Source organism: Colossoma macropomum, unplaced genomic scaffold, assembly GCF_904425465.1.
Source record: "Colossoma macropomum unplaced genomic scaffold, Colossoma_macropomum, whole genome shotgun sequence".
NCBI classification, from domain to species: domain Eukaryota; kingdom Metazoa; phylum Chordata; class Actinopteri; order Characiformes; family Serrasalmidae; genus Colossoma; species Colossoma macropomum.
In genome coordinates, this window is record NW_023494802.1 from 25,953,679 (window position 1) to 25,968,059 (window position 14,381).

Genomic DNA, 14,381 nt, shown 5'->3' on the forward strand with positions numbered 1-14,381 from the left:
AGTGGTTTGGTGTGATATGCTCTGTTCTTGAGAAACTTTAGAACTATCAGACTTGTTCACAGTAGTGAAGATAGGAACCAGAAGTATTTAATGCCTCTAAACGCTACCTCTCAGAAATATACATGAAAAGGTTACAAATGCGCTACCTGATGTCCGCAGAAGTCTGGAGAGTCCATGAGGTAGTTACAATTTTCTAGATTGTTATCTTGAGATCATAAGATAATTAAGTCATGATCTCAAGTTGTCTGTATTATACTAGACTGTATTATGATAGATGTTTTGACCTAAAATTTATTTTAGAACATTCATACATCAATAAAGGTGAGGCACAGGAATGGCGTCATAGGGCGAATAGTACCTTTAACATTACATATATAAATTTAGAAGACAAGTGTAGGTTCACAGGTCGTTTTGGATAGTAAATTAAATGTCTATATTTACGCTGTAGACATTGTGACTACTGGTTCCTGTCATAATCATTGTAAAGAAATCACTAAGTTTATGAACCATCAAACATCAAAATACTCTGCGTGACTTTGTTTACACTTCAACGACCGTAAAAAGGAAAATCGGTGGTATACCCCTTTAACTATTTGACAAGGCTGCGGGAGCGCGCCCGAAAAGGAGACTCGCCCGGACGCGCGCCTCGCGCATAGCATATGAGGGAAGTTAAAGCAGCATGCTTAGGTCGCTGTGCCTTGTCTTTCCAACCGATGTAAAAGCTCTTTGAAAACGCTGTCAAAGTCTGAAATGAAAATCGTAAATTACCGACTTGGCTCCACTCTGTCGAGTTAGAATTCAAACTCCGACTTCAAACTTTACCAGGTAAGTTTTGTACTTCAACGTTGTGGCTTGAAGCTTTCAAGGTTCTGAAGGATTTCAAATGGTGGCGTGTTGGGCAGCTGCTTCACTCAAGATCTTTTACGGTTTAATTTACGTTGTATGTGGAGCGCTTTTGCTATTATGTTTGACGTCGGAGACCGTAAGACACTAAAACTTACCGGCGTTTACGCTAACTTTGCAGTGTATTAGTTCTATAAAGGACATTAACGCTTTCTTTTGGCTAGCATGACTGTTATGAGCGGGGATATTAGTTTCGGCTCCGCTCTGACGCAAAAAGTACATGGAAGCCGAAATTGCTATTGTAGTTATCAGGAAGTGAGGGTTTATGACTTTCTGGTGGGCTGCCTACCCATCAGTTCTTTGGGGTCAAATTAAAGTTTTGCCTGTCGCATTTTCTGAACCATTTGTTTGGTGCTGCTAGATTTTTTTTTTTTCGTGGAAAGTTGTGGAGTGACCACCAGTCGTGGTTTACTTAAGAGGTGTGTTATTCAAACAAAGCAGGGCGTGCAGTTTGGTAACGATTGTTCAGTTTAGCCTGAATGGAGCCGTTTGCCAAGTGAAACTCTGCTTTGGCTCTGACCACACGACGTGCTTCCTCGTGTCTTACTGCAGTGGTTAGTAGACACTTTTACTTTTGTAAACTTCTTGCATTCTGCCTTCGAAAAGTGATAATCTGCTCGTTGACGTCACGCAAAAAAAGCCACAATGACTGCTTTTTACTGACTTTTTTGTTGTTGTTTTTAGTTTTAGATATTAGTGTCAACACTTTCCCTCATGGCTCCCTCATCTCCTATTAACAGTAAGGCATTTTTTGTTGTCTATTTTGTGAGAGTACTGTGGAAAATAATGTGAAACATAATGGCCTTATGTTAATTTAGTTGCTCTCTGTCCACGAGGGCACTGGCCTGGGCATCATAAAGTACATGGTGGAAAACGGGCATTAAAATATTACTACTGTAAACACCTTTTGTGTTACCTGTACAACATGCCTTCTAGCTGATGCTGTGTTCAAAGCTAGCCAGCTGGACCCCCGGGGCAACTGTAATGCCATTGTCTTGCAACTTTATCCTAAATGTATGTGGAGCACTGAGTAAAGGCCATGTACAAAATATAAAGTTTGGACATTAAAAATTGTGCTGCAGTTTAAACAGTAATCAGATTACTGTGTCACGATACTGATCAGATTTACTTGTTTTAGAAATCTTTGTAATTCCACAAGCCTTTTTTAGAGCATGCAATGTCGACATACAGGTTATGTGCCGTCAGGTTTTTTCCTTTCTTTCTTTCAAGTTACAGAAGTAACACCAACACCTGTGGCTCCAAACCAGACAGACTCTGCCGTCATAGGAGGTAATTTATTTTCAAAGAAATCATTTTGGAAATGTTTCTTTTTCTATATTGCTGAACATGTTTAATTTGTAAGCTTATCTTGTTTGGCCATTAAATACATATGTATTTTTGTATGTGGTGGATACTTGCTGGGGAAGTTTTTAGAATAAGTCCCTCCCCTTTGAAATCCTGACCGGTAGGGTTGGTTTTCGATTGGCCTCTATAAACAGGGAAAGGGGAAATAGGAAAAAAAAATCTAAAACCAGTATGAAGAAGTTGTTAGAACGAGAAAGGTTGGTGATGTTCTCTTCCAATTTGCCATTTAAAGTTTTAAGTTCTGCTTTAGAGCAACTTTTTCAGGGATTGAGGTAGGGGTTTAGAGGGGTGGGGAGTTTTTTTTGTGTGCTGACAAGTGTTTTCTTGTTTGTGAATGTCTGTTTTAGTAGTGATTGTGCTGGTCCTGTTTACACTGGCTGTCCTGGCATTCTTGCTTTACCGCTACCTGTGTCACAACAAGGGTGCCTACCGAACATCAGGAGAGCCTGCGCCAGGGGTGGATCCTGATCAGGTTTACCAAGACACGGTCACTGAAAATAAGAAGGAGTACTTCATTTGAAATGCTCAGGGCTGAACAGCACAGACTGTTGTGAGTGAGATGCCAATGATGGACATACTAAATAGGTCTGTATGTTTTAAAGATGGTGTGTTAGGAAACTTCATGGTTTCTTTGCTTCAGAAACACAACCACTGTGAAAACAGTGTCAATGAGATGAATAGTTGGGCTGATGTAGTTTTTGCTTATGTGGTGCTGATATGTACAGTTGCGTCATGGCAAAAGTGAGGTGGTCAAATAATATAACTGAACTTGCTGTTACCTTTCTCTGTGCCACATAGGTGATTTTGTATTTTTCTGCTAGTTTTAATATATGCTTATGATTTACATTTTATATATATTTTTTGCCCTGGCAGTTATCCACATTCTTAGTACACCTCAATGTATCTGATGCCTCATGCCAGTTATGGGTTGTGATACACTTGCCACCACTGTTTTAAACAGTAGTTGGAGGACTGTAGCGTGACTTGTTCATGTGAGCCTAAAGAACCACTTTCCTGAACACATTTCTGACTACAGGCCAGGTGTAAATCATTGCTGTTGTGAAAAAACCTTCTAATTCCATTTTGTCACTTTTTACTTTTTTCAAGTTATGCACTCCAGTAACCCTTTGCGTTGTGTAGTTTTTTTTGAGATTCGAGGTTTTGTGCCAACAGTGACGATATGCAGATTTTCTCTACCACATGTAGACTTTCTCAGGTATGTTTTCCAATCCTGGTCATGGAATACCCCATGTCCTGCATGTTTTGATATCTACCATGCTCTAAACACTTGATACCACTAATCAGGTTATTAACAAGCCTTTGCTGAGTACAGCTGGCTATGTGAACCAGGGAAAACGCTAAACCAGGCATGTCAAACTGGGGACTTTCCAGACCAAAGTGCTACGGAGATTAGCATTTACTATTCTCTAACGCTCTGAAATTAGTTCATGAAGGCCTTGCTGATTAGCTGATGAGCAAAATCAAGTGTGTATAATGAGGCAGCGTGCTGAACTCTACAGTGTTTTGGCCCGCAAGGACTGGAGCTTGACATGTGCGCTAAGTTGTGCCAGGCAAGAGTACTCCAGGACTAGGGTTGGGAAACCTAATTTTGATGGATAACATGTATACATTGTTTTATCACAACACCCACAGAACTGTGGCTGGGTCAGAATGCTCAAAAAACATGACAAACATATTTTATTGGTTAGAAGGCCAATTCACATATTGCAAACTTCTGTAATGTCTCTATTGAAAAGGCCAGTGTAGCAGTTAACAGTTAACTAAGGACTGATCAGGTATAACATTTTGACCAGCTCCTTGTTTCTATGCTCATTGTCCATTTTATCAGCTCCACTTACTCTATAGGTGCACTTTTTAGTTCTACAATTACAGACTGTGGTCCATCTGTTTCTCTGCATACTTTGTTTGCCCCCTTTTACCCTGTTCTTCAGTAGTCAGGAACCCCATGGACCCTCACAGAGCATTGTTGTTGTTGCGTTGGTCTGAGTGGATCAGACACAGCAGTGCTGCTGGAGTTTTTAAACACCTCAGTGTCACTGCTGGACAGCGTCCTGTGGGCAGCGTCTTGTGACCACTGATGAAGGACTAAAGCATGACCAACACAAACAGCAGCAGATGAGCTATCGTCTCTGACTTTACATCTACAAGGTGGACTGACAAGGTAGGAGTGTCTATAGAGTGGACAGTGAGTGGACACAGTGTTTAAAAACTCCAGCAGCACTGTTGTGTCTGATCCACTCATACCAGCACAACACACACTAATACACCACCACCACGTCAGTGTTACTGCAGTGCTGAGAATGATCCACCACCCAAATAGTACCTGCTCTGTGAGGGTCCATGGGGGTCCTGACCACTGAAGAACAGGGTAAAAGGGGGCTAACAAAGTATGCAGAGAAACAGATGGACTAGTCTGTAATTGTAGAACTAAAGTGCACCTATAGAGTAAGTGGAGCTGATAAAATGGACAGTGAGCATAGAAACAAGGAGGTGGTCATAATGTTATGCATGATCGATGTATATTGAGTAGTGTTAGCATGTACAAAACATCTGTCTAATATTTTTGGGGACAGTCATGACAAAATTTGAGCTGAATATGGGTGGGAATGTAGACTTATTTGGATGGGAAGAAACTGAGTGGGAAATTTTTACCCCATGCCAGTGCCTCGTGAAGGCGGAACTCAGCATATGGGGCGATGATGTGCATGTTAACATTGTTTGATGAACAACAATCCTGTTATTAGCTCATGGATGTATTGTAAGTTTTTATTGCTGAAAAGTCACCCCCAAAAAACTCTAGGTCAGTATGCAGATATGTGTTGCATGCACAGAGAACACGTTCCATACTAGAAAAATAAACCCTTTGCGGGGGAGAAACAGTTCAATTAGCTAAGAATAGCGATTTGCTGGCTAGCTTGTTAGGCTTGTATTGTCATTGTATTTTGGCTGTTAAAAGAGCATAGAGTAGAGGAATTTTGCAGTGTGGCATGCTATTGTTAGTGACAGATTCCGACACTTATACTTATTAGGAGGTCTGGCGTCGCAACTACCACCTTGTCAGTCACAAATTAAACCAGGCACTCTACATTAAGTCACCTAACTGCTCTAACTACAAAAGTAGTGCCAAATAATACGTATCGCAACCCACAACTGATCGTACAAAGCATGGCAGCCTGTTGTTGACACTTAAGGTTGGTGTATCTAACAAAATGGCTGCGTATTCAAAAAAAGGCCAGTGATATGGGTTATACTGTTCCCAACTTTGCTGCTAGAATCAGATCATTTGTAGTTGTGCATTTTTGCATGCAAGTTTTTAGTTACCAAATCCAGTTATTGTCACTACGGCTACTACGTTACTGACTACGAACACCAAAAAAAAAAAGACAGGCTGTGCAAAATTCAACAGCTGAATGTTTGGGAGAGAATATTTTCTGTAACCTCATGGTTTAAGAATGCTTGAATAAACCCATTGCCCTGGTATTTTCAATACCGCTTTTATGTAGTATTTCAATGAACTCGTATCCTGAAAGCATTTTCTTCACTGAGTTCTTATCTCTGTGATAAATGCTGGCCATTGTCACTTGATCATGTCCAGCATTTTATTGTTCCTTATTTTCTGTTTTTGTATATGACATTTGTCATACTGAAGGATATATGAATAATCAAGCTGTAATTGCACTGTTCCAAGTAGCCATAAGTAAGAAAATATGTATGCTTTATCGTTGCATTGTATCTTGCACACATACATCTTGTGTTTGTGTGTCTGTGTTTTGATCAGGATCCTATCATTACATACATTTGATGTCTTCTTTTTTTTTGTCTCCACATATTTAAAATGAAAATAAGGAGGACCTACATTAAGGCCCATAAATATTTGTATATCAACAAAGTTTTAGTTATTTTTGCTGTCTACTATAGGATATTTGTGTTAAATAATGAATTTAACCTTTCAGCTTTTAAATTAATAATCGTGGTTTGAGTATTTAAATCCAAATTGGGTGAACAGTTTAAGAGTTGCAAATTTTTATGTTTGGAACTGAAGACAGCTACAGTAAAGGCAGAGCATTACCAGTGGGGAAAAAACCTGCATCTGGCGATGCCTTAGGGTTCCAGACTTCAGGATTTTCCACAAAATATTAAAAATGACACTTTATGACTGTCCATTTGTCCAACTACTTTTGAGCCCCTAAACATAAAGGGCTATGTATGATAACAGTTGTAATTCCTACACCGTTCATCTGATTTGGATGTAAATACCATAAACTTCAATTGAAAGTCTGTACTATTTAATTTCAACTCCATGTTGTGGTAGACAGCTAAAATTACACTGAGTAATTGAATAAAAAATAACAAATTTCAGCATTTTCATTTAATTTTCCAAAATAGTCTTTATTCTAAATAATGTTTAGTATAAAAAAGTTAAGTGAACCAGCATAATTGCAGATCACTTTCTGCAGGAGTCTAGAGAGGAACTCCATGAGTTCAGTGTATACTCAGCATCATCTTCCTCATCTCTTATATCACAAAATTTTAAAACAATCCATGAACTCCAACTGTTCATCAACTGTAATTTTTTTTTCGCTGTAACTTCACACTGCAAGTTAATAGTCTAGTGATGAACTTTAGCATAATCTCAAATTCTAACCTTCTAATTATGATGCTTAATGCTTTTTATGATATGGAGCTGAAGTCTTCAACCTCTTTTTTTTCCTGGGTTTGAGCCTCACTCAGATGACAATATAAGGAAGTCATGCTAGCAATGGAAGAGCATGAGGGAGAAAACAGGGCTGAAAAATTAAAAACTACAGTGTCGGATACCCAGCGGTGCAGCTGTTAAAGAGGAAATTTTACCTATTCGTTTTTAATGTTTTTGCATAATTCTGTTGTTGATCTATAAACAAAGTCATTTAGAGTGGTTTGATGTAAAATGTGCCATTCCAAAAAAAACTTTTAAAGTCAGAAGTTTTCACAGTTCTGGTAATAGCAATCAGACAGCTGAAGCTTTTAATGCGTCTTAGAGGTACCTCACACTAAGTTACTGCACAAAATGGTTACAAATACATAGCCTGATTCTTAAGACATTATGTTATTATAGTTGTGTTGACATTTTGGACAAGCAGATACTTTTATAATACATACATGGCAGTGCATGACCAGGTATTGTTTTACCAGTTTTACCCCCACTTTTAACATTATCAGCATTATATATAAAAACTCATTCACTCAGGTTCACAGGTCATTTTGGCACATAAAATCGCTATATTTCTATGTTGTCGACATTGCCAACATTTGTAAGGAGTTTCTCTACAATGAATCATTTCACATCAAACCAGACTGAATGATTTTATTCATATTACATTTACAAAAATCTGTAAAATTCCCCTACAAGTGCAACTTTAAAGAAGAAAAAAAAAGCACATTAACACAGCGGTTGAACTGAAAGACAGTGTTTACTGTACAAAAATGGGGGACCAATTAACTGGCCTTCATGAAGAAGGAGCTGAATGAACAAGTGTCACATTTCAATAACTTTACAGTAGACAAGCTGTTAAACTGTTTCTGAAAACAAATCCAGTTTCACCCTACTGATGCAGAGCATTTTAGTGTTTAGTGGTAATGGGTAAGATGAATATTCAGTAAGGGAAATGAAGAAAAATAAGGCTTATGAGAACACAAATGCCAATAAAGAAAATTAAATTAAATAAAAAAAATATTGATGTGAAGTGCTGGCATCTTTCTAGAGCTTTATCTGTTTTGCTTATGGCATAAAGTAAAAAAAAAAGTAAAAAAAATATTCAAATTATCCAAAAACTATGAGTGGTAAGAGGCAGACTGGGCAACTAAACATTGTTTCTGCTTTAAATCTGCATAAAAAAAATAAGACAATCAATGCAGTAGAGACAAAAAGCAGATAAAACCATGTTAGAATTTCTGTCCTGTAGAAATAATATATATGAATACGAAATGCCTTTGAAAAATTATCCACGCAGCAAAATGTAATGACACACTGTATTTGCATTTATAAAGCATTTGTACAAAAAACAAGTTGCAAAAAGTCTAACATTTCAGAGTTGGTTGACAGTGCACATAAATTAATATTTGTAGTATTTCTAAAAATTTAACAATGATAAATCTTTATTAAAAACAAAATAGTATTGAATAAAAGTGCAAAAGGCATGCAGAACCATCAAGATGCAGTTATGCTAGATACAATTTTTTAAACACACCCTACTACAAAAGACAGTCAGAGCAGTGGTGTGCTTTAGCAGGTGTTTCAAGCCTACAAAACAATCACCGTCCCCTAATTTTGATATGTTTATCTTTTATTAATTTATCATGTGCAGAATTATTGAGAGAAGATGACTTTCAAGTCACAGCAAAAGCTTTTAGTGCATTCTAATCCAGATCTTTGGTACAACCAGCTCCTTGGTTATACATTTAAATGTTGACTAGGAAAAAGAAAACCTGCTTGATGTGCTGAAGTACTGAAAAGAAAACAAAATGTCTTGATTAAGCCCTGATCTCTAAATAATTCTAACGTTGAGGACAATGCTAAAGAAAATTGTGCGATAAGCACACACTATTGTGAAAAGGAAACAGTCTGACATTTCACTAAACTAAAATTAAACAGTGCATTATGTACAGCTCTGGGTATCCGACATGATTGGGGGGTTAAGAATTAAAAAAGCCAACCAACTTTCTGAACCAAAAATGAAGGTTTTCTTTTTTGTACTGCATTGTTTTTATCTGCAAATGTTTGTTAAATTAACAGTGCTCAGTATAATCTGGCACCTGATTATGTTTATCTACTCTTGCCTAAAAGGTACAGTACTCAGCTGTGATAAGAGTTTGTAAACATATTTCTACTATGTGAAGCACAATTTAACCTCAGAAGAGGAGACTACATCTAATGTTGTGTAACTTACACAAATAATACATTACTGGAAGCCATTTTAATAGATAAAAAGTGTAATTAAACTGCTGACTGGGTAGTGCATAGCTACTTTTATGAAAGCACATCTGATAGGACAGATCAGAAAGGTAGTAGAAATCTGTCTCACAATTTGTTGCAGGATGGGGGAAAAAATCAGTTTGACAAACACTGAAAAAATATCCTTGATCTAACATAAAAAAACATGGAAGTAGACTAAAAATTAAGTTCAAAATCAAAGAGAAAGGCATCAAGAACAACAATGAATGAACAATGAATTGTGCGAAAAGTGCTTTCTCTAGAAACACAGCATGCTTTATAAGCATCACAGTTTGTCTGCAATACTTAGTTTTTTTTGAATGAATGAAAATTATATCAACAGTGGAGTACTGTACCATTATTAGGGACTCTAAAACATTACATTCCGGTAGGTTTTATCAGTATCATGGCATAGCCAAGCTGCCCCAAGGGAGAGGGAACCAGAGAAGATGGAGACCAAGGCCCAAGAAGGTCCTTCTCACTGTTACCAGATAGTGTACCCCCCTCCAGAGCCACCCATGAAGAAGTTGTTTTTGCGTTGTGTCATAATCACATTCGCACCCTGCATGGCTGCCAGCTGCGCTGCATTTGGGGCATGTCCAGGAGGAGGGGGCTGCCATTTTAAAAAGACAAGGACAAAGTGATTAATATTATGGCCTTTTTAAACCACAGAAAGATGATTTAATTTGATAGTATATAGCCATTACTTGTTTATGATATTAAATATCAAATTTAAAGGGGAATTGCATACATTTTTCTGAATTTCTACATAACTGAATCATTGATATGTTTAAAAAAAATCAGACTGGTTTGATATGAAATGGTGTATTGCAGAGAAACTTATATATTTTGTTTACAGTGTTAATGACATGTTTTATGGGCAATTAAAAATTCATGTACCTCTCTGCTATGAATGTAATTTAAAAAAAAAAAAAAATACATTTCAGACCAAACCCTCATCTCCAAACTTTAGTAAAACAATATCTCTGGCACCAGGCATAGTTTGTCACCATTTCATGTACTACAGGCATTAAACACTTTAGAAGTCTTCAACATTGCCACCTTTGTGAACAATGCACAATTACACACTAGACCACTCTTAATGACTCTGTTTATCTTAAAAAATGATTCCTGCAGAAAACTCTGTACTACACTTTGATATGTCTTCACGTTATGAGAAATATGTTCAGTCTGCATACTCACAGGGATGGAAGCAGTGGCACCAGGGCCAAATCGAGCTCCAGCATCAAATCCACCCTCCACTAAGACTGTGGAGCCTGGAGGATACACAGGTCCCATGGGGTAGTAAGCCATTGGAACATTAGGAGCCATTGCACCTACCGGTACAGTCTGTGGCATGGGCACATACATCTGAGTGGCAGGGTATGCAGTGGTCATTGGAGGTAGCTGACCGGGGGCCTGGGGTGGGTGCATATACCTTGGCTGGTAGATCTGCGGGGGAACAAAGAAATGTGTTTAAGATACATTGACTATACTAATATAAAATTTAACATTTAAGCCATTCACTCATTTGGTCAGTTTGTTATGTCTGTTTTTTTCCTTACCTCAGAATAGGCAGGAGGGGCATCTGAGTAGGGGGGTGCCTGGGGAGGTGGAGGCACTTGCATAGTAGGAGGGTATATGGGTGCTGTGCTCTGTTGCGGATACACAGCTTGCTGTGGATATGGACCTGCATGGACAGGCATGATTTGTTTCTGACAGCGGATACCACATTTCTGCAGTGTTGCATGTAATTTGGCTTTCATACAAGATAAACTTGAAAAAAAAGAAAGAAAATTCTAAAATGGCCTCACTAACTTAACTAAATAAGAGTAACACACGAACCCTAAGTCCAGTCCATTCTATTCCGATCACAGACGGTGAGACAGCTGGCAAGACACTTAATGAAATCAAATCAGTGGTTACATTATGTTCGTGTAAATGAGCATGAACAATGGCGCTTTGATAGTTTATAGTCACCAATTTGCCATATAGTCTAACAGCCAGTGCGAGAAACAGCAGCCATCTCCCACAGTTAGCCATGAGCTAGCTAACGCTACATGCCGAAGTGACAAATCATCACTTTAAACTCACATTTACCACTTCGTAAGCTAATGTGTGCAAAGTCGATTAGCGAACAGTCCAAAAACCGGACGGGGCCTAAAATGATGCGACTAAAATTCAAAACAGAGGCAGCATCAATTTGGTTATTTTTAGCCATGTTCACGTTAGCTAATGAGGTCACCTTTCGATTCACGTCATCGTTAGCAAACAAGCTTTTTGGCTAGCCAGCAGCGAAAGCATCCGCAAACGAAGTAACCTAGTTAGCTAGCTAAATTAAAGTTAGCAGCACACGGATACGTTAGAGTAGGGTTTTGAACGTTTTCGTTAAAAAATATTATGAAACTTCCAATGTTTTAGATTTGCAAATGGTTATCAAATAAGTGTGAGCTAATTACCTAGCTATAGCAGCTTGTAGTTGCTAGGGAGCCTTTACACTATCAACTATTAGCTACATAAAAACAGTAAAAAGACAGACCGCATCGTAAACGTACCTTTGTTGTTCATTGTACTTTGATGAAAAAAAATTAATCGAAAACAGTGAGTATTAAACCAAAGTCACTGTGTTTTATCGCGACTAATTCAAGTTCCTGCTCGCTTCCTTGGTACTTCCTTGTTTTCGTTGGCCTGTCTTTTCAGTGTGACTCGTCTACGTCATGTCTCTGTCCGCTACACCCAGTTAAAGCGAAATGAGACAGATACGTGACAGAATTCACGGGAAAAACGATTGAATTTTGTAGTGGTTGCATACATTTAGTATTGCATCTGTCTCACAGCGTGATGTGATTAAAATAATTATAAGTAGGCCCAGGGAGTATGTCACAAAACGGTAAAAAAAAATCTTCTCGTATTCACTGATTTACAATGAAGAACGATAAATAGTCTTGACATTTGACTTAATTTATATAAGGAAAAAAACCTGCTTCTTGGAATACACCCAAAGTGATCAAAATAAATCCATTTAGGTGGCCAGAAGCCCACGTGAAACATGTCTCTTAAACAGTAAATTATAACAACCTATGTTAACATCCAATTTTTACATGCTAGGGAATTTTCTGTCATTTAGAGTGGTTTGATGAGAAATGCCCATAGAGAAAACTATAGAACTGACTCCCTGCCAGTCATCTAAAGCATTTAAGCTCTAAAAAGCTACCTCACAATTTACAAGTTATTACGCAAATTGGTCACGAATAGGTCCCCTGAAGCACGGGACATTGTTTTCTAAAGTCTAAAACGTATTTTTAAAAGAGTAAATGCAGGGCATTGTAAGGCAAAATTAAAAAAAAAAGTTCACATCTCAAGGATTGAATTATTTAGGAAATTTGAAAAATTGATGGAATTCCCCATTAACTGCCCCTGGCACAGACTGTTTTCGTAAAAGCAGAAGTGTATGATTATTGTTGCTAAAAGGTATCAATATCATCTGCATGGCAGAAATTTAAGAATAGGTATGAAGGGAAGAAATTGAGTAATCATTCAACCTGACATTTCAATATTTATAACATTGTGAAAAGAAAACAGACAGCCAAAAATGTTAATGGCCTGAAATATGTGATCTGTCCACTGTCCCACAATTTGATTTTTGGTGCTCAGATCATAAAAATCTGAATTATTTAGGCATATTGAAGTATTCAGAGCATGCTATATATGGTATGATATTTTGTTTATAACATAAATAATTTGTGGTTGTATATTTATGTTTTTATTTATTTATTTATTTATTTATTTATTTTATTCAAGGCAAGCCTTCCCTCTTTAAGCAGGCTAGTGGCTGATTTGAGGCTAATTACAAATTCGCCTGTATTCAGCAATCCCAGTTTGCCTTTGAACTCCATGGCAATATGCTGCTAATGCATGCAAATGGTGGTTTTCGCCAGCTGGCTCTGCAACAGAGAGAAAGATTAGTGTGTGTAAGACATGCTGCAACTCCCTTAACCCTTTTTTACAATGAAAAATACATGTAGTTTAGCAACCTGAATTTAGGATAAACATGAAAATAACCTCGTTTTCTACAAGTGTAAGTGCAATCACTTTTTGTATCATCATTGTCTGTAGCCAACAGTTTAGTTTTATAATAGTGAACTCTGGTGGACACCACAAATTAAAGCTACCCTGCACCATTTTCTTTCTTTTTCGTGGCCTTTTCTGAAAATAGCGGCTTTGACCAAACACTTCTAAATGCTCTTCACCTTCTGGTGGAAATTATGTCAGTATTACTGAACTTGTGTAAATCCACACAAGCTGCAACACTCTGATCCAGCCTGTGTAATAATATGCACTAATATTCGACATGTTACTTAACAGCTCTGGGCCTGCTATAAAGTGCATGCTCTGGTCCAGGGTCCTATCATGGGGGATTACCAACAACATACATTCAGCTTGTTGGGTGACAGTCTGTAATCACAGAAATCTGGTATCTTTGAAGGAGTCTTCAGCAAATAACTTTTAGGGGGTCTTTGTGTGTCAAATACAGTTCCAGCTGGTTACTTGCTGTTCTCGTGATGATAGCAACTAAAACAAGTGCATGTTATGTTTTTGGAGCTCCATGTCGGCTAATTTGTGTTTCTTCTCAGATGTCCCTGATACCTAAAATGAGTTAAAACATTATAGAAATGTCAAAATCAGATGATCCATTGGTTTGTCCAATCTTGTAGTGCTGACAGAAGCTGCCCATTTACAGTAATTAGCTTACCAACTACTAATATCAAACATTCTAAGCTGCAAAGCTGATCACAGAGGAGTATAAATTGAGGATTTCAATGTTTTGCTCTTGCTGAACAATTTCAAAGATGGCCACTAGATGTCAAACTATTATTGTGAATACAACAGGAGTCTTAAGCAGGAACTTAAAAGAATGCATTTAAATGACCAGAAGGTGGGGTAAGTCCAGAGGCGGGTAGCCACTAGTTATTTACCCTGTTACATTTTTTTTCAAAATGTATATTACCGAGAGAGGGAGTCTGCATTATACATTGCTGGTTACTTTTTTGTTTGATTGGTGACAGCATCTGGGCTACTTTCCTGTTGTCACACTTTTTGCATTCAAGCTTTAGCATTTAAT

At 37.8% G+C, this 14,381-nt stretch overlaps 1 protein-coding gene and 1 long non-coding RNA gene across 2 annotated transcripts; one reads left to right on the top strand and one right to left on the bottom strand.

Moving 5' to 3' along the window:
• The first annotated feature begins 634 nt into the window (after positions 1-634).
• LOC118822840 lies at positions 635-3,943 on the top strand. Its single transcript, XR_005008482.1, has 4 exons — positions 635-825; positions 1,588-1,642; positions 2,134-2,193; positions 2,616-3,943. It is a non-coding gene; the product is annotated as an uncharacterized LOC118822840 (long non-coding RNA).
• A 3,675-nt stretch (positions 3,944-7,618) lies between these two features.
• On the bottom strand, positions 7,619-11,971 carry dazap2 (DAZ associated protein 2). The gene is made up of 4 exons (XM_036591212.1): positions 11,815-11,971; positions 10,825-10,949; positions 10,463-10,711; positions 7,619-9,872 (listed from the first exon to the last, which is right to left on the bottom strand). The coding sequence occupies exons 1-4, from the start codon at positions 11,825-11,827 to the stop codon at positions 9,744-9,746; spliced, it is 516 nt and encodes a 171-aa protein (XP_036447105.1). The 5' UTR covers positions 11,828-11,971; the 3' UTR covers positions 7,619-9,743.
• Positions 11,972-14,381: the final 2,410 nt, after the last annotated feature.

Excerpts from the sequence above, each read along its gene's own strand:
- dazap2 (XM_036591212.1), bottom strand. Across the intron at positions 10,712-10,824 it reads CCCCTCCTGCCTATTCTGAG|ATCTACCAGCCAAGGTATAT; the intron begins GTAAGGAAAAAA and ends GTTCCCCCGCAG. Across the intron at positions 9,873-10,462 it reads GTGCCACTGCTTCCATCCCT|CCCCCTCCTCCTGGACATGC; the intron begins GTGAGTATGCAG and ends TTAAAATGGCAG.